The 21,969-nt window shown below is 41.6% G+C and overlaps 1 protein-coding gene across 3 annotated transcripts in view; it reads left to right on the top strand.

Moving 5' to 3' along the window:
• Nucleotides 1-21,969, top strand: part of LOC137430960 (nectin-3) — a 243,565-nt gene that overhangs the window by 854 nt on the left and 220,742 nt on the right. For 2 of the 3 annotated variants that reach the window (XR_010985165.2, XM_068121757.2), the window contains exon 1: nt 1,981-2,171. The exons of the other annotated variant lie outside the window; for it this stretch is intronic. Coding sequence is in view for 1 of the 2 variants with exons in the window: in XM_068121757.2 (XP_067977858.2) it covers nt 2,084-2,171 (88 nt within the window). In the remaining variant the exon portion in view is untranslated. Of the gene's footprint in view, nt 1-1,980; nt 2,172-21,969 lie in introns of those variants that run through there. 3 annotated transcript variants of the gene reach the window in all.

Below are 21,969 nucleotides of genomic sequence, written 5' to 3'. Positions count from 1 at the left end.
TTCCATCCATCTCGTGTCTCTTTCCATCCATCTCGTGTCTCTTTCCATCCATCTCGTGTCTCTTTCCATCCATCTCGTGTCACTTTCCATCCAGCTCAATACATGTATATCCACTCATCCACCAATCCATATACGTATATATATCCATGCAATGCAATATAGGTCAATCCATCCATTTCAACATATATATATATATATATATATATATCTATATAATATATATATATATATATATATATATATATATATATATATATATATATATATATATATATATATATATATCCATACATCCACTATTGTCAATACAGTATATATCCAATGTCCATACATCCATCCATCAGCCCATCCACCCTCCTATTCCATCCACCATCTCACACACCCATCCCATCCACCAGCTCACACACCCATCCCATCCACCATCTCATACATCCATCCCATCCATCAGCTTATGTATCCATCCCATCCACCAGCTCATCCATCCATCCCATCGACCGGCTTATACATCCATCCCATCCACCAGCTCATTCATCCATCCCATTCACCAACTCATCCATCCATCCTATCCAACAGCTCATACATCCTCCCACCCACCAGCTTATACATCCATCCCATCCACCAGCTTATACATCCATCCCATCCGCAAGCTCATACACCCATCCCATCCACCAGCTCATACACCCATCCCATAAACCCATCCCATACATCCATCCCATCCACCAGCTCATCCACCCATCCCATCCACCAGCTCATCCACCCATCCCATCCACCAGCTCATCCACCCATCCCATCCACAGGTCATACACCCATCCCATCCACCCATCCCATCCACCAGCTCATCCACCCATCCCATCCACTAGCTCATCCATTCCATCCACCAGCTCATCCATCCATTCTATCCTCTGTTCTTCTACTCACTCACTTCTGCCCACCAAGCCCCTTAACCCCTCTCCCTGTTTCCATCTCTTCCTCCCTGGATCGAGCTTTGCTCCCTCCCTCCCTGGACCGAGCCTTGCTCCCTCCCTCCCTGGATCGAGACTTGCTGCCTCCCTCCCTGGATGGAGAATTGCTCCCTCCCTCCCTCCCTGGACCGAGCCTTGCTCCCTCCCTCCCTGGCCCGAGCCTTGCTCCCTCCCTCCCTGGACCGAGCCTTGCTCCTTCCTCCCTGGACCAACTTTGCTTACACCCTCCCTGGACGGAGCCTTGCTCCCTCCCTCCCTGGACCGAGCCTTACGTCCTCCCTGGACCGAGCCTTACTCCCTTCCTCCTGGATCGAGACTTGCTCCCTCCCGGATCGAGACTTGCTCGCTCCCTCCCTGGATCGAGACTTGCTTGCTCCCTCCCGGATCGAGACTTGCTCGCTCCCTCCCTGGCCCGAGCCTTTCTCCCTCCCTCCCTGGCCCGAGCCTTGCTCCCTCCCTCCCTGGATCGAGCCTTGCTCGCTCCCTCCCTGGCCCGAGCCTTGCTCCCTCCCTCCCTGGCCCGAGCCTTGCTTCCTCCCTCTCTGGATCGAGTCTTGCTCCCTCCCTCCCTGGCCCGAGCCTTCCTTCCTCCCTCCCTGGATCGAGACTTGCTCGCTCCCTCCCTGGCCCGAGCCTTGCTCCCTCCCTGGCCCGAGCCTTGCTCCCTCCCTCCCTGGCCCGAGCCTTGCTCCCTCCCTCCCTGGATCGAGACTTGCTCGCTCCCTCCCTGGATCGAGACTTGCTTGCTCCCTCCCTGGATCGAGCCTTGCTCGCTCCATCCCTGGCCCGAGACTTGCTCCCTCCCTCCCTGGATCGAGCCTTGCTCCCTCCCTCCCTGGATCGAGCCTTGCTCCCTCCCTCCCTGGATCGAGCCTTGCTCGCTCCATCCCTGGCCCGAGCCTTGCTCCCTCCCTCCCTGGCCCGAGCCTTGCTTCCTCCCTCCCTGGATCGAGTCTTGCTCCCTCCCTCCCTGGCCCGAGCCTTCCTTCCTCCCTCCCGCCCCGCCCATTACATTTCATCCCGATCGCGTGGTCGCTCTCACTGCTCGTCTCTCCTTCTCTCTGTCCCTCAATCTTTCTCACTGTCTCTGTTTGTGTGTCTTTCTTTCTTTCTCTGCGGAAATGTCTACCAAGGTTTTCCTTTGTCCATTTTTCACTGTGATGGAAAAAGTGTGTTTGCTGCTCTCGCTGTTCTCCTCCTGCTCTCTCGGTGAGAAACGTACGGAGATCACATCTCCATCATGATCATGAGTGCTCACATTCCCTCACTCCATATCTGCCTCTCTCTCTCTGTGTGTCTCTCCTTGTGTGTTCCTCTTTCTCCATGTGTACCTCTCTCTCCTTGTGTGTGCCTCTCTCTCCATGTGTGTATCTCCCTGTGTGCCTCTCCTTGCGTGTGCCTCTCTCTCTCCTTGTGTGTGCCTCTCTCTCTCTCTCTCTCTGAGTGTGTGCCTCCGTCTCCCTCTCTCTCTCCATGTGTGTGCCCCTCTCTCCCTCTCTCTCTCTCCATGTGTGTGTCCTCCCGCTCCTCTTGTCACCCCTCCCTCATGTCCTCCCCTCCTTGCCACTCCCTCCCTCCTTGTCACTCCCTCCCTCATGTCCTCCCTCCATCTTGTCCTCCCTCCCCTCATGTCACCCCACCCTCATGTCACCCCACCCTCATGTCATCCCATCCTCATGTCACCCCATCCTCATGTCACCCCACCCTCATGTCACCCCACCCTCATGTCACCCCATCCTCATGTCACCCCATCCTCATGTCACCCCATCCTCATGTCACCCCATCCTCATGTCACCCCATCCTCATGTCACCCCATCCTCATGTCACCCCACCCTCATGTCACCCCACCCTCATGTCACCCCACCCTCATGTCACCCCACCCTCATGTCACCCCACCCTCATGTCACCCCACCCTCATGTCACCCTACCCTCATGTCATCCCTCTCCTCTTGTCACCCCCACCCTCTTGTCCTCCCTACCCTCTTGTCACCCCACCCTCTTGTCCTTCCTCCCCTCTTGTCACTCTTCCCTCTTGTCATCCCTTCCTCTTGTCCTCCCCACCCTCTTCCCCTCCTCCTCACCCGCTTGCACCCCTCCCCATCCTTTTGCACTTCCTCCCCTCTTGTCACCCATTCCTCCCCTCTTGTCACTCCTCCCTCTTGTAACTCCTCCCTCTTGTCACCCCTCCCTCTTGTCACCCCTCCCTCTTGTCACCCCTCCCTCTTGTCACCCCTCCCTCTTGTCACCCCTCCCTCTTGTCACCCCTCCCTCTTGTCACCCCTCCCTCTTGTCCTCCCCACCCTCTTGCACCTCCTCCCCAACCTCTTGCACTCCGTCCCCTCTTGTCACCCTCCTTCTTCTCCTCCAACCTCGTATCTTGCACCCCTTCATGGATATTTCTTACTCATTAGATGGTTAGTGCATTCTCTCTTTCTTTCTATGGAACTCTGAACTTCTTTGTCTCTACCATGTACATGAGGTAGTTGTACACTCGTGTACTCACATTCTCTATATCACTGATCACTCCTCAATCACCCTCTCTCTTTCGATGGCACCGTTCTCTATCTTTAAAACAATTCCGTTTTTTTAATCTCGTGGTTTCAAACCCTTTATCTATGCTTGTACATGCACATGTAAATATGTAATAATAAATGTACATGCAATAATTGTACATATGATATATTAGTTGTACACGTACATGCAATAATTATACACGTACATGTAATAAATGCACACGTACATGTAATAATTGTACACATACATGTAATAATTGTACATGTACATGTAATAATTGCACACGTGGTACATGTAATAATTGCACACGTGCAAGTAATAATTGCACACGCCCATGTAATAAGTGTAATTGTACATTTAATTAAGTGTACATGTACATGTAATAATTGTACATGTACATGTAATAGTTGTACATGTGCACATAATAATTGTACATGTACATGTAATTGTACACGTAAATCTAATAATTGTACATGTACATGTAATAAGTATACATGTACATGTAATAATTGTACATGTAATTGTACATGTACATGTAATAATTGCACACGTACATGTAATAAGTGTACATGTACATGTAATAAGTATACATGTACATGTAATATTTGTACATGTTATTGTGCATGTGCATCTAATAATTGTACACATACATGTAATTGTACATGTACATGTAATAATTGTACATGTATATGTAATAATTGTACACATGTAATAATTGTACAAGTACATGTCGTAATTGTACGTGTACATTGCACATGTAATAGTTGTACACATACATGTAGTGATTGTACATGTACATGTAATAATTATTGTACATGCGCATATAATAATTGTGCAATGATGTGTAATTGTATATGCATTCCGAATGTACTGTGCAGCCATGTACTGCGGGTTTATGCAAGGTGTGTATGACATCTAAATTGTGTACAGGTACAGCATATATGTATATTTGTGTGTATATATATATATATATATAGTAAATACGTTTTGAGATGCGGAAACGCATCCACATCAGTTACATGTCCCAAATCTTGGCAGTGAACGTGTCCTGGATCTGTCCGTAATTGTGACATCACATTGTAAAGAAAGGCAAATAATAGTTGTATCATACACAATTTGCATTTTGATCATGAACTACCTGCCCCCCACTGCTTGTCTACATTCTATCATGCAACATGCAATTAGTCAGTTAGTGACGTGTAAATAACTCCAAACGTCTTGCACAACAACCTCTACCTGCAGCCGGCTTCCAGTCTCAGCTTGACCTTAATAACAGCAATTGATCCCGCACACCTGTAGGGGGCATCACGTGTGGACACAACTAGGTCGGGAAGGTTTGCGTAGCTTGGAATGTTCGCCGGGCACGTCGCTGCTCCATCGCAAGGTGCTGCTGATGCAGGTGTCAGTCAGGCCAGCAATTTGGAGTTTGGCCAAGGGTACCAATAGACATCGGCGGGGACCTTTAGACAGGTACTGTGGAATAGGTAACGCCCATAAGCAAATGCTAGCAGATGGGGCAGTCGGCTTAACACTCCCGAGGAATGATGGCAGATGCATTGATGCAATCTTCCTGGAACACACCTTTGATAATGGTCCCGGAAATCAAACCCAGACCGGACTGCGGATCAACAAATCCACTACCTGTGGCCTTTCCTGCTAATTCCATGCAAGTTGCCACAACCTGAAAGGCAGGTGTTGGCTTACAGTTAAGGTGGCTTGAGATCTCTGGGTCCTGAGTTCGAGCCCCCGTCATGTCGTTGAATTAACACCAGGTGGGTTGACTCAGCCTGCCAATCTTCCGAGGTTGGCAAAATGAGTACCAGCTTACTGGGATGAATGAGCCATTTGTGTATCCTGTGTCGGAGTGGTTACCTGTCCAGGATTGTGCCAAATATCCTAGGAAACTAGTTCGGCAGCCCTATGTATCTGAAGATGCAAATACGAGTGGTGTCCATAGGTGTTTACCTCTCCCTCTTTCGTGTGTACATCGGTGTTTACCTCTACCTCTTTCGTGTGTACATAGGTGCTTACCTCTACCTCTTTAGTGTGTGCATAGGGGTTTACCGCTACCTCTTTCGTGTATACCTAGGTGTTTACCTCTACCTCTTTAGTGTGTACCTAGGTGTTTACCTCTACCTCTTTAGTGTGTGCATAGGGGTTTACCTCTACCTCTTTAGTGTGTACATCGGTGTTTACCTCGACCTCTGTAGTGTGTACCTAGGTGTTTACCTCTACCTCTTTAGTGTGTACATCGGTGTTTACCTCTACCTCTTTAGTGTGTACATCGGTGTTTACCTCTACCTCTTTAGTGTGTACATCGGTGTTTACCTCTACCTCTTTAGTGTGTACCTAGGTGTTTACCTCTACCTCTTTAGTGTGTACCTAGGTGTTTACCTCTATCTCTTTGGTGTGTACATCGGTGTTTACCTCTACCTCTTTGGTGTGTGCATCGGTGTTTACCTCGACCTCTTTCGTGTGTACATAGGTGTTCACATCACCTTTTCTTTCTGTTTGGCTGGAAGATGAAGCCCTGCCCGATAAGCGGTTCCTCAGGGAATTACACCTTGGATGGCATGAGACTCTGCCTCCAATTGTTGATAGTCCAGGTGTCATCGTTGAGTCGAGTAGATCACTGACACTGTTGGTAACCTCATACGTGTGATCCTCCCCCATGGTTTACCTGTAGATGTTGTACATCGACTCCTCTCCCCAACGGACCGTCTGCGATTCCTTTCCATCCAATTGACCGTTCATGGATATTCCCAAAGGAATCCACGACACCATCCCCCTCTTCATCATCGTAGCAACTCTCAAGTCGATTGTACGATTACCTTTTCACCTGTGAACAGCACCTGCCTAGGTAGCTTGGCTCCTCCGTTATTTGCATTTTTCTTTACCTCTCAGCGGTGATTTTCAGGCAGTTGTCATACCATGGAGACCACTTTGCGGTAATGGATTGTTACTGTTCTCAAGGTACCATCCTTGTGTGCGCATCAAGGTTGATGGCGTCCGTGCTCGTTCATTGTCTATCAAATTCAAGATGCTTAACCTCGGTTTTGGGGGAACTTTGGCCTTGCCTCGTTGTGCTCCTTTTCACAAAACCCTCTTCAGATTCTTTTGCTCTTATTTAAACGCGGCGTCTCACTTTGATTTTTTTCCTGGAGTTTCCTTTCGGAAGCTCCAAAAACATTTGTTTCCCCACGCCACAATGGGCGTACGACTTCTTCTTCTTTTACGGCCACTCGTATTCCCACTTGTGGGGTTGGCCTGGGGAAGCTCGGCCCAAGCCCTCCATGGACCGGCTGGCCCGAGCCCGGCTCGCTCACTCTTCGCGAAGCACACCGTGGGATCTTTAGCGGCCGCCAACCAATGCTGGCAGAAGGGGCGCCCCGTTTAACGCCCACCCGACGGATGGCACACGCATCGATGGAGTCACCTTGCCTGTGAAACTCCAGGATGGCAGGTTATAGCTGGGTCAGGATTCCAATGGAGGCTAGACGGTTTTTAGAGGAGAGCGTGTGTACCCCTCGGCCACATTATCAGCCTCCTACTAGGGCATCCTGTGCTTTTATTACCCTCGCCAGAGGAGAGCATATTGCACTTGAGTCCGTTTGTTACTTGCAAAATCGAGTATGTTAGGTTTTTCAAGTATGTTAGTCGGTTGCGTTTGTGGTTCTGTCTGTCTGTCTGTCTGTCTGTCTGTCTGTCTGTCTTTGTTTGTCTGTCTGTTTGTCACCGGCCTATAGGTCACAATTCAAAAGCGATCGTCACGAAACTTCAGCAAGTTGTACAGGTCGTCCCAATTGAGAAGCCTATTGATTTTGAGGTCAAAGGTCAAATGTCATCTGGAGGTCAAATTTCTAAAATCGCCATTTTAAATCCGATTGACTTGAAAATTGAACAGCATTTGCATATCGAGTCACTAAATTGGGCAATTAATTTTTTGAGGGCAAAAGGTCAAAGGTCAACTCAAGGTCAAATTTTAAAAATCAATTTTCATCTAAAAAGCCATCAATTCTCAACTGATTGACTTGAAAATTGAACAGCATTTGCATATCGAGTCACTAAATTGGGAAACGTACTATTTGTGAGGTCAAAGGGTCAAAGGTCAACTCAAGGTCAAATTTTAAAAATCATCAATTTGCTTCCAAAAAGCTGTCAATTCTCAACCGATTGACTTCAAAATTGAACAGCATTTGCATATCGAGTCAATAAATTGAGAAACATACTATTTTTGAGGTCAAAAGGTCAAAGGTAAACTCAAGGTCAATTTTTAAAAATCATCAATTTTCATCTAAAAGGCTGTCAATTCTCAATCGATTGATTTGAAAATTGAACAGCATTTGCATATCGTCACTAAATTGGGAAACATACTATTTTCGAGTTCAAAAGGTCAAAGGTCAACTCAAGGTCAACCTTCCAAAATCATCATTTTTCATCTGAAAAATCGTCACTTTTCTTCCTATTGACCCGAGCTTTGATCAAGATTGTCAATTTTAATCTTGATGAAATGGACAATTTGCTGTATCAATGGAATTTTTTTCTTGGGGGGGGGGGGGGGGGGGTGCGGATTTTGCAAGTATCGTGCTCCGCATGAAGTCTTCTTGTTTGTTTGTTTGTTTGTTTTTCCGCACAGAATAAATATGATTTTCTCTGCAACCGTTGGTCCGATTGGCAGGACATTTTCACCATAGGTGCAACTCCACCTGTATAATTTTTTTTCTGATAATTATGACGTCATAGGTCACGTGGTTCGGCTGCCATCTTGGAAAAATAGAAATACTTTGCACCTCTATATTTCTGAAAGTGCTGAATAGAAAAAATGAGACATGGCTCATTGTAAAGAACTCTCCAATCTCCATGTGGAATAACATGTTAATGATGATGTCATAGGTGCCTCCATTATGACGTCATAATTCGACAAGTATAAAACTTCATCCGATTAAGATTAAATTTCTTGAGCATAATCTAGGAATAAATTAGTTCAGAAAAAAAATGATGATGTCATCGGTCAAATGGTTCGGCCGCCATCTTGGAAAAACCGAAAAACGTTGCACCTCTATATCTCTGAAAGCGCTGAATAGAAAAATATGAGACATGGCTCATTGTAAAGGACTCTCCATGGGGAATAAAATATGTTAATGATGTCATCGGTGCCTCCATTATGACATCATAATTCGACAAGTACAAAACTTCATCCGATCAAGATGAAATATCTTGAGCATAATCTCGGAATAAATTAGTTTATAAAAAAAACTTAATGATGACGTCATCGGTCATGTTGTTCGGCCGCCATATTTGTTTTAACCTTAAAGCCTTAAAAACCACTGAAAATACATCCTGGCGAGGGTTTGCAATCTCTGATTGCTCTTTCTTGTTGTCTTTACGTCGGTGTGGCACTTCCTCATTAATTGTTCCCTCTCACTATCCCGTCTGTCAATCAACTTACTCGTGACGATGGGCTCAATGAAGCTCTTTTAGCATCTTAAGTCTCCGATAGTTTCTCTACCTTCGGCTATTGTAGTTTCTTATTCAAGTCTCTCGATAAGATGTTCCTTTTTACTCTTGTGAACCCGTAAACCTGATCAACCCTCTCATCAAACCCCTCCCTTCGTCTGTATCCTTCCTTCTCCGGTTACCCAACTTTAAGAATCTACACGTGTATCGACATAACCGTCCCCCCGATTATCTAGATGATAACGACACCCCACAGCACCAGCCACCTTTGACCTTTCCTTTCACCTTTTTTTTTTGAGCTTTGGCCTTTGACCTTTTTGTGACCTTTGTTTTTGTCTGCATCAAAAGATCTTTGGTCTTGCCTTCCCTGTCTTATTAAGGATGCCAAATACAGCAAGTACACCCAAGTAGGCCAAATGCAACCCGGTCCTTCTCCTTATATCCTGCTCACGTATCTGCCTACCATCTACTGTTATCGGTCTCCAAAGGAGTAATATTGTCGACCCGTTGTAACCTTCACCTTCTGTATTCATGTTGAACATTTCGACGTGGTGACACAATGACCCGGGGAGGGAATTAAACCACATGATTGTCAGACATGATGGTCAGACATGATTGTCAGACATGATTGTCAGACATGATGGTCAGAGCGTCCACTCGTGAGTCCGAGAGGCCATGCGCTCCGATTCCGACCTTGGCCGAGTCCTTTCGAAAGCTTCAAAAAAATGGTGCGTGTCCATCCTTCCCTAGAAAACTAGAATTGAGGATATAGAGCACGGACAAGCCCCATGAGTCCTAGCATCCTGTCGGGGGAGTATAAACCTTGTCCTTAATTGCTCCGCTATCTGTGGAGGCATCAGCGGTACCCAGGTGTGTGTGTTCCAGCTCCTCCATGGGCCTTTGACCCTGTAGAATAAGTAAATAACTAGTCAGTTCTACTGTTCACCGTAACTTTTGTCTTCACCAAATTTAAGGCCATACATTCTCCTTTCATAGTTTATGTTATCTCCGATCCTTTACAGATCTTTAATTAATTCTGTTCACTCTATCATTCTCAAATCTGAAATTATTTATAAATCTGCCATTATTGATAAGTCTGACATCTATCTATAATTCCATTAATCTCTGTGTGTATGTGTGTTTGTATGTGTGTATGTGTGTATGTGTGTATGTGTGTATGTTTGTCTGTGACCGCTGTTTCTCGACAACTACCGGTCCGATATACTTTAAACTTGCCAGGTATATTGCTGGGGACCCGAGGATGTGCCTTTTCAAGGTTTCATATTAATCGGAGAAGTAGTTACCGAGCTATGGCGATTTCTTTACCAAACACTGCAAGCCGTTCGCTTTGGACCAAACCATTGCATGTAAATAGAGGGGGGGGTTCTGTGGTCGTTGCGAATGGACCAAACCATTCATGTAAATAGAGGGGGGGGGGGGGTTCTGTGGTCGTTACTGCCACGTGGTTTCAAAGTTTTTTTTTGTTGTTGTTTGCACGCATGTTTTTTTGCACCCACGTACGGGCACGCCCTAGGATGTTTACACACACACACCCCTACACAAATTTTTTTTTTTTTTTTTTTTTGGCAAGGAACGGGCACCCACGTACGGGCACGTCCTAGCTTATATATAGTACGGGCATGCCCTAGTTATTGATAAATCTGCCATTATTGATAAGTATGACATTATTGATAAGTCTGACATTATTGACAAATCTGACATTATTGATAAATCTGACATTGTCTATCATTCTCAAATCTGACATTATTGATAAATCTGACATTATTGATACGTCTGACTTTATTGATAAATCTGACATTATTGATAAATCTGACATTATTGATAAATCTGACATTATTGATAAATCTGACATTATTGATAAATCTGACATTATTGATAAATCTGACATTATTGATAAGCCTGACATTATTGATAAATCTGACATTGTCTATCATTCTCAAATCTGACATTATTGATAAATCTGACATTATTGATAAATCTGACATTATTGATAAATCTCACATTATTGATTACCTTTCCTGTCACATTGGCTCATCCTGTTTGTTTTCTTAGTTGCAGATCCGTTTCTGCTTCTAATGCCAAGTTAAGCAGATCTCAGGCTAGATCACATGATTCGATTGTTGGGATGACGACGATGATCAGTGTCACGGCCTGTAAGCATGTTGTCGTGTCGTGCTCGGGCGATGAGACGTGATGATGAGATGTGCTGATTGTAAGGGCTGGAATGGACACATCGTGGAGGAAATAACAAGAGAATGTTAATTATAGTGGATGGGAAAAGCCTCGTGATGGGAGGTGGGTGTTTGTGGAATGCTGCGGAGTGATGGCGACTGATAAACAGCTGGTGGGATGAAAATGTTCTTGGTTCTGATGGGACGTAAACCTGGAATCCTGAGTGGCATCACCAATCGGGCACTTTGATGTCGATGCCAAATGGCCTAACGCAACACTCGGATTATTGTCGAGAGTATTTAGTGCTTTGGTGAGAGCGAATTGGTGAATTAAGCAACAGGGTGCTGCCATCGAAGGACGAGTCGTCCCGGGATGTCGTGCACTAATAAATACCTTCAAATCGGTGACGCAACCGTTGAGGGGGTTTGGGTAGTCGGGGGTTTAAGGTTTCTCCGCAAAGAATGGGATGATCCCGACCGAGCTGATCACAGCAATATTTCTGATTGGATGAATGACGCACAACAGGTGCTCGGAAGTTCTGTCCATTCAATAATTAATGATTCTATCTCGCATTGCTTGATCCCTAACCTTGGGTAGTGTAGATCACGGTGGTGCCTGATAGGTGGCCCAAGGCTCTTTGCCTACCTGTCAGGTGATGTTGTACTGTTATGGTGAGCAGACAAACATAATGCGCAAGATACACGTACGTAACATAATCATTTGAAACAACAAATAGTACAGCATTGGAGCCATCAGGAGGAACCCGAACAGGCAAAGATGGAGCCATCAGGAGGAACCTGGTTATATAAATTGGGATTCAGTGATTACTCCTCTTCCTGCAAACCCATCCAGGCACAGCCAAGTGAACCCGACAACAACTTGTAAAAATTCACCTCTCCGCCGACGCACAGAAAAAGAGCGAGAAAAAAATGACGAAGTCATTAAGCAAGGACACGGGATACACACACACACACACACACACACACACACACACACACACACACACACACACACACACACACACACCTCCCATGTACATAGTCTACACTACATGCACACCCTACACACACACCCTCGACACCCCCTTCTACACTCACCCTCTACACTCACTCTCTGCACTAACCCTCTACACTAATCCTTCACACAAACTCTCTACAAACACACCCTCTACACACACCCTTCACACGCATCCTCAACACACCTTTTACACATACACACTCTAAAGAAGCTCCACACACACACACACACACACACACATACACCAAAAACATACATACACATACACCAAAAACATACACACACATACACCAAAAACATACACATATACACCAAAAACATACATACACGTACACCAAAAACATACATACACATACACCAAAAACATACACACACACACACACACACCAAAAACATACATACACATACACCAAAAACATATACACACACATACACCAAAAACATACACACATACACACATACACCAAAAGCATACACACACATACACCAAAAACATACACACACATAAGTAGGGAATAAATGTTGTTCCTGGACCACACCTCATTTCTCCATTCACTTACATGTTGATTTTCCTCTCACCCTCATTTCCCCTAAACACCTCTATTTCTCCCACCCTAATCTTTACGAACCCTTTGGCCTTTTGACATACTAGCTATAGCACCTATCCTCAATGTTGTTCATTAGACCACTCAAACAATGACCCTACAAATATTTGTTTATGCGTGGGAAATAATTTAATTCTCTTACCACTGCCATCACCATCTAATATATTAACAAAAAAGATGTTTGAGTTTGGTTCTTTATCAAGATATTTTAACTGAGCTAAGATAAAATGATAAACCTCCCTCAATGTTCTTGTTTGAGTGCCTCCAGTGCCACACACCATTTTTAAATTAAAGTATATATTTTCCTGACAACCATCAAAGTTTTCCGTCCACTCAAAAATATTTTCATCTTTTTTGCCCAACTCACCGGTATTTTAATTAATTCTCTTATTTGTTTTGTGAACTTTTTCACCAGTTGCCTTTTCAATTATACCTATTTGATATTTTTCACATTCGTCATGTTTTCCATTTATATACCAAGGTTGATTACACCTCCACTCTTTAGTCTGGTTGATACTTGGTTCTATCATTTATATATTCATAAAAAAGGTGGCGGTAGCCCTTTAAAATCCCTAACCCCATTATCTTATCACTTAATGCTCTACTGGATTAATTTTGCACCATCTCTCTGGCTCCGACCTCACCCTCTCTGACCACTTAGCCATCACTATGACCATCAACATCCCCACCCCAGCACCAAGGCATTATCGCACTATCAACTTCCGTAAGCTAAACGCTCTTTCACCTACCTCATTCTCATCCACCCTCTCTGAAAAAATGTCCACTTCTCCCTTCGTTGACCTCCACACCCCTTCTGACCTCACTGACTACTACAACCACACTCTCTCCTCCTGCCTTGACCAGCTTGTGCCTATAAAAACCAAAACAGTTTCTTTCACCCATTCTGCTCCCTGGTTTACCCCTGAACTCCGCCTGATGAAAACTCGTGCTCACCAACTTGAAAGACTCCGCAATAAAACAGGTCTCACAATTCACTCCCAAGCCTACAAGGACCACCTACAGCACTACAAAGATGCCCTCTCCCGTGCCCGCTCCACCTACTACTCTCAAATTATCCACTCTGGCTCTGGAAACCCAAAAGCACTCTTCTCTACAATAAACAAACTCCTCAGCCCCCTGAACACCACCACCCAGTCATTCACAGTAGAAAACTGCATCTCCTTCCTTTCATTCTTCCAAAGCAAAATTGACAACATCTACAACAGCTTAACCACCACCGCACCCGCTCCCCCTCAAACCACCTGCCCCCCCTTATCCTGCCAACCCCTGTCTCAGTTCTCCCCAGTCTCCCCTACTGACCTCTCTGAACTCCTCATAGGAATGAAAACTGCCACCTGCACTCTTGACCCCATCCCCTCCAGCTTTGTCAAGGCCTCCCTTCCTGCTCTCTCTCCACTTATCACTGCAACAATAAACTCCTCCCTGTCTACAGGCATCGTCCCACCATCCCTCAAAATTGCTGCTGTTACCCCCATTCTGAAAAAACCTGGACTAAATCCTGACACCCTAAACAACTTCAGACCCATCTCCAACCTACCCTTTCTGTCAAAAGTTTTGGAACGCGCTGTAGCCACTCAACTCAAACATCACCTCTCTGCCAATAACCTGTATGAAACATTCCAATCCGGATTCCGCTCCAACCACAGTACTGAAACTGCTCTCCTCAAAATCACCAATGACCTTCTCCTCTCCTCTGACACCGGCAACCTTAACATTCTCATCCTCCTCGACCTCAGCGCCGCCTTTGACACCATCAATCACACCATCCTCCTCACCCGACTTGAAACCACCTTTAACATTACCGGCACTGCCCTCTCTTGGATCAAATCATACCTCTCTGACAGATGCCAGTTCATCTCCATCAATAACTGCAAATCCCCCACTGCTCCCCTCCCCCAAGGTGTCCCCCAAGGCTCAGTTCTTGGCCCCATCCTCTTCATCCTGTACCTGTCCCCCCTTGGTCACTTAATCCGCCGTCATGGTCTCCAATTCCACTGCTTCGCCGATGACATCCAGCTTTTCATCTCCACCAAGTCCATTCGCACTGCCCTCTCTTGGATCAAATCATACCTCTCTGACAGACGCCAGTTCATCTCCATCAATAACTGCAAATCCCCCACTGCTCCCCTCCCCCAAGGTGTCCCCCAAGGTTCAGTTCTTGGCCCCCTCCTCTTCATCCTGTACCTGTTCCCCCTTGGTCACTTAATCCACCGTCATGGTCTCCAATTCCACTGCTTCGCCGATGACATCCAGCTTTTCATCTCCACCAAGTCCATCTCCACCGACACCCACTCTATCCTGACAAACTGCATCACTGAAATAAAATCCTGGCTTCAAATCAACTTCCTCAAACTTAACTATGATAACTCTGAAATAATCATCATTGGCCCAAAAACGCTCACCAAATCCACCCATAACTTTGCCCTCAACATCGACGGTTTCCCAATATCCACCTCCCCTCACATCCGGAATCTTGGCATCATCTTTGACCAAACCCTCTCCTTCGACACATACACTAAACAGATCACAAAGACAGCCTTCTTTCACCTGAAAAACATCGCCCGTCTCCGTCCATCCCTCTCCTCCACGGCTGCAGAAACCCTCATCCACGCCTTCATCACCTCCCGTCTGGACTACTGCAACAGCCTCCTCTATGGTTCACCCTCAATAAACTCCAATACATTCAGAACTCCGCTACCCGTCGACTCACCCATTCCCGGACCCGTGACCACATCAGCCCCATCCTTTATAAGCTTCACTGGCTCCCCATCCCCCAGAGAATCCAATACAAAATCCTCCTCTTGACCTACAAAGCCCTCCATAACCTGGCCCCACCCTACTTGACTGACCTCCTCTCCAGACACACTCTCACCCTCAACCTCCGCTCTGCTGGTACCAACCTCCTGCCCCCCCCCCAATCCGGACCAAATTCAGATCCTGGGGGGACAGGGCCTTCTCCATCGCTGTTCCCACCCTCTGGAACTCACTACCTCACACCATCAGAGACTCCTCCTCACTCACCACATTCAAAACATCACTCAAGACCCACCTGTTCAACACTGCATTCAACATTTAACACAAGCATTTAACCCCTGACTAACTCCCCTCCTTCTCCTTCCTTTTGCTTTGATTATTTACCTTTTGATTTTTGTCTTTTTGCACTTGTTTTTTGTACTCTGTCAAAGCGCCTTTGGGCTTCTTGAAAAGCGCTATATAAAATAAATGTATTATTATTATTATTATTATATATATCTTTTCACTTATATCTTATCACTTATATATCTTATCACTTATATTATATATCTTATCACTTATATATATCTTATCACTTATATCTTATCACTTATATAACCATAAGGGAGACTATCAATTCCATTTTCTAAAATAAACCTCTTATCATCAAAAGCCCCCAATGCTTTCTTATTTATCTCTTCTGTATATAATTGATGTTTATAACTTCTTATTCCATTAATCTTTCTAAACTCTTCTTTCTTTGTTGTTAAACAGTTATAATAATCCTTAAAGTTTATTGTTTCTTTAATAACATTTTTCTTTACACCTTTTAACTTCTTATCAGTCTTTTCAACGTTATTCACAAAGTATTTATAAGCATAAGCCTTGGACCTCAATCCCACAAATTCACTCATAACATTTCCTCCTAATTCATCCTTGAACTTTCGAATCACCTTTTTATTTTTAGAAGAGAACAACTCACTCTCTGGACTGTAATTACTAGTGTCATAGATATTAATGTCCTTTTTCATGTCTGAATAAACATCATCAGTATTAATTTTCAAAATAAAACGATCTGTATTCATATAAAGTAGATTAACATCATTTTGATATTTCTTCCTCAAGTTATTGTAAAAGTAATCATACATCAAGGACTTTGATAAATCAAGTATTGAGGTACCAATGTAAATAGGTTTGTCCATCTCAACGCTTTCTCTCATCAAATGTATCGCACAAAAGTTTTCCGTAAAAACTTCTACTCTCGAGAAGCTTGGTCTGTTGATTAATTTTGATGCTTGTTTCCATGATGTTGATAGACGAATGTTTTGTCTCTTTCTGACATTCTCCATCGTTTTTCCAAATACAGCGTTATTCATCAACTTATAAAAGTCTTTCTCAAAATCATTCTTTGATTCAATCCTGCGTTGTGTGTTAAAATCAATGTACTCTTTCAACCAATGACTCTGATTAAACTTGAGAATCCTATGTATCTTTTCAACACGGAGACCCTTTGAAAGACATTGTCTCAAATTTCTTTGATGGAGCACATAATTTTTCTTGTTGTATAGTGTTGTTAGAAGCTTCTCTGATGCTTTACCCTTTACATTAAATGATTGTTGATAATCATTTAACCACTCCTTCTTTGGACTTTCCTTTACACAAGCAAATGGGAGATCTTTGTGTAGGTTATGGAGTTCCTCTGGATATTTCAAATCAACTTCAAAATAATAACCAACATTTTCTTCATCTAATTCAGCTTGTGTCGAGATACATACATCTTGTAAAACCTTTTTGTAGTCTTTTTCCTTTACCCATCTAAGTTTTCCATAAGGAATAGCCTGAGACATTGCCCAGCCATAGAGGTTGTTCGCGTCATAGTACATCAAGTAAGAACTCTCTTTCGTTGAATCATAATTCGGAAGATATTTGTTATTTGCTTTTGCGTATCTGCTCGAGCATACTTGTGAAATTCCACCTCTTTTTGCCTTTTCAATCATCAAAAGCATATCGACATCGGTTATCAAATCCAAAGCTTATTTTGTCATTTTCAACATCGCACTCCAAGCCAATCCAGGAGCAGTGTAATAGTGAGCAGGATCCAATCCATATCCAGAATGACAGATTGTTCTGAAAGCCTCAAACACATCAGCCAACAAAAGCACATCAGTTTTGAGATACAAATCGTGATACTCACCAAGATTCTTGATGTTATATTTTTCCCAAACATTTTGTGCATGTACATAATCTTTATCAGATATATGTCTATTATTTAATTTATTATAAAAATTTTCTTTTGAAGGAAGTTGTGTTTCATTGAATCTCTCAAATGAGCCCATATAGTCATAGGGATAAATTCCCTTTTGTGTTAGTAAATCTTTGTCTGAAAAATACTCTGAAAGACATGGAAACTCTTTTAGATTTTGAACCAAGTTTGCCAATGGACTTGCTCTGAATTTAAATGTATCAAGAAATCTGATCTGAGTTATAGATGTATGAATTGTTTTTGTGAATGAAATGTATTTCTGATCTGTGTTTGGAATTGCTGAGATACTTCCAGAAGTCTTTGAGAGTTCCTTGATAAATAGATGAGTGTCATAATGAGCGTTGTTATGAAGAAAGACAGGAATGAAAGAGGGGAGTTTATAATTAATATTACAACTTTGATGAGCCGGACCTCTATATTTACCAGTGAGATGACAATGATCTCTAACCTTTAGACCTTTACCAATTTTCTCCTCACAAATATGACAGACATTGTTTTTTATAAATTCTCTTTTTTCTTTACTTGTTAAGGACATTGGTTTATTGGTTTCTCTCATTATCTTGGTTAATCGAACACAGTCTTTTTCTAGTCGTTTCACAAACTCCTCTGGGGTATTTGAGCCTCTATACACCTCTAACTTGTTATATTCATCACAAACGGATGATTTGATATAATAACAAAAACCACAAGGAGTATGTTTTTGATATTTATTTGTGTATGATTCTTTTGGATCTGGAGAAGCAGTATCAATTTTTTCTAAAATACTTTCAAAATCAGCATATATAACAAATGGATGTTGTATTGTTTTCTTTTCATCTTTGAATGTGATCTTTGAGCCTTTTTTAGACATGTTGATTACCGTTGATTTATGTTCACCACAATAATTTGAATGTTTATCTAATCTTTCTTGTGTATGGAAGAAGTTAAGACAACGCATACAAATATATATTTTATTTGTTCTTTTACATACTTGTGGTTTTATTAATTTTGTAATATCTTTGATGTATGTATAATGTGAATTTTCCTCTGAATTAAAATATAGAAGATTAATATGAGTTTGATTACAATTTTCAGAAAGCTTTAAAATCTGAATGTTGTTTGTTTCCGTCAGACCATAAACATTAACTGATAAATTATTCATCTTTTCAAATTTAGGAATATCATTTGAAGTCATTTGAAAATTTAGATCTTTTGTATTCAACGTATTCTCATATTTTTTATAATGAGATACTCTTTCAGCATGACTATCGTGTGGATGTAGATGTGCTAGAATAGACCAGAGAAAACATTTATTGTCTCTATTTTTGATATTGATAACTGCTTTTCTATTTTTGATAACACTAGGTAAATCAATGTAAGAAGAAGCGTTTAGAGGATCTGATTTAAGAATATGAATGTCAATAAATAGTATCCCATCTATATTGAAACCACTTCCAGTAATAGTATGCTCAAGTTCTTGTTCTTGCTGGATAAGTTAATCATAAACGGGATTAACCTGATTGTATGTTGTTATAAAGTGTGTGCCTGTTCTCATGTAAGCTGTATCAGTGAAAACATCACCAGTGAATGGATCTTCTTTTGAGATTTTCATTTTAATACCCATATAGAACTTGATTGATTTCAACTCAATAAGAGTCTTTGCAATAAAATCTTTCACAGAGGGTTTGATGATATCCACAGCCTCAACAATTGAGTTGGGGCCAGGAAGTTGAAAGTCAAATATGTGTATTCTGATATGATTTTTGAAAGCACCATCAGTATTCTTAATAGTAAACAATTTTGACAAGTGTTTGTTTGTTTTAAGATGGGCTTTAAACCCCTTCTTGAGGATGGTTGTTTTACAGACCTTACAATATTTTGTTTTAGGGGGAAGAGGGGAAAGTTTGTTAAGAATGTTGTATGTATGTTTTGTGGTGAGAATATGTTGTTTATAATATTTTACTTCCTTCTCGCAAGTATCACAATAAACCATATTTATAGCGTGAGAAAACGTGGTGTTTTATATATATCACGGTGCTTAAACTAAAACACTTTTTTACTCAGAATCATCTGAGTCATAACTACCACATGAATACTCAGAATCATACTTGGAGTCATCAATAAAGCTACTCTCATAACTATCATTTGAGCACAAACTATTAGTATCATAAATATCATCTGAGTTCAATGAAATACTATCATCACTATCGTCCGAGTTCAATGAAATACTATCATTACTATCGTCCGAGTTCAATGAAATAGTAAAATCTTCACTGCTGTACATATTTAATTAGCAGAAAAAACCTTTCCATCTATACCAATATACTTTCTTTCATTAACGGATTCAATCTCTACATTTTTAATATCAAAAGTTATCTTTAAATAATCTCTAACTATCATAGAACGAAATGACATTTCACCAGAAATATTAACATCATTCATTTTACTAAGATCTACACCCTTTGGATTATTAAAGTAAATACAAATTTCTCCACGAGTATTGTTGATGGTCTTATCATTCTTTTTCAAAGTATCGTGATCGATCACTTTTTCAAGCTTTGAATAAATTGCCAGGAGTAGAGGAGAAACTTTTGTTAGATTTACTTTAATGGATGTCTTTCCAGGTATAGTTAGAGCTCTTCCTTTAAATGAAATAGAGGGACTCATGTTATTTTCCATAACTGGTTTTACCCAAAAATTTCCATATTTATCTTTGTTCAATTTAACATCTTTGACATATTTTTCTATATCTTCCACCGAAGTAAAGATTGATTGAAATTTGTCTTTTGTGCTTTGAAACATTGTATTTATTAACTAACAAACTTGCGTTTACTTTAAGTAAAAATTTAATGTTTACATATGATAGAAGGAGATTTCGAATTTCCAGACTCTCCATATGATAATTTAGAAATCTGCCGCCGTTGTGGTAGAATAGGGCTTAATAATGAGGGTTCATATAAACAATGTATTTTCTGTGATTTAATTTTAATTAATGATAATAAAAAATATAGAAAAATATATAACTCTTTTAAATTAGAACCAAAAATGAATTACTTTACAAGATTAATAAGAGAGATGAATGTTAAGCATTATGATGATAATACACCATTTCTTTCAAGGGAAGAGACTCTTTGTATTGGGGAAATGTATAAGGGTTTAATGATATTTATTATTCAAAATAATATCTTAATGGAATTGTTAATACAAGATACTATATAAATAAAATAATGAATTATTTTGAAATTAAACCTGAACTCAGGATAAAATATAGAGTTTCTAAAATAGGTCCAAAAAAGTTAGATGACTTGTTTTCCAAATATATAAATGAATGATTTTTTACCCGTTTGGGAAAATAAGATAAAATTTAATAACCATAAAAACATTCCAAATTCATTGAGATGTCATATACCAAAATACACACACACATACACCAAAAACATACATACACATACACCAAAAACATACATACACATACACCAAAAACATACATACACATACACCAAAAACATACACACAGATACACCAAAAACATACATACACATACACCAAAAACACACACACACACATACACCAAAAACATACACACACATACACCAAAAACATACATACACAAACACCAAAAACATACATACACATACACCAAAAACACACACACACACATATACACCAAAAACATACACACACATACACCAAAAACATACACACACATACACCAAAAACATACATACACAAACACCAAAAACATACATACACATACACCAAAAACACACACACACATACACCAAAAACATACACACACATACACCAAAAACATACACACACATACACCAAAAACATACATACACATACACCAAAAACATACACACAGATACACCAAAAACATACATACACATACACCAAAAACATACATACACATACACCAAAAACACACACACACACATACACCAAAAACATACACACACATACACCAAAAACATACATACACAAACACCAAAAACATACATACACATACACCAAAAACATACATACAGACACACACACACACACCAAAAACACACATACACAGACACACACACACCAAAAACACACACAGTCACACACACACACACATATAAATATATATATATTTGTATAAGACACAATTAACCACAACTTAGAACCTTAACATGGTTCCTCGATCATCCAGAAATACCTTATTATAAACATCTTATGAAGAGGACGTGAA

Source organism: Myxine glutinosa, chromosome 7 (genome assembly GCF_964187855.1).
Source record: "Myxine glutinosa chromosome 7, kmMyxGlut1.1, whole genome shotgun sequence".
In the NCBI taxonomy this organism is placed as follows: domain Eukaryota; kingdom Metazoa; phylum Chordata; class Myxini; order Myxiniformes; family Myxinidae; genus Myxine; species Myxine glutinosa.
Note: the sequence above shows the minus strand (reverse complement) of the source record. Positions and strands in the feature narration are given on the sequence as shown.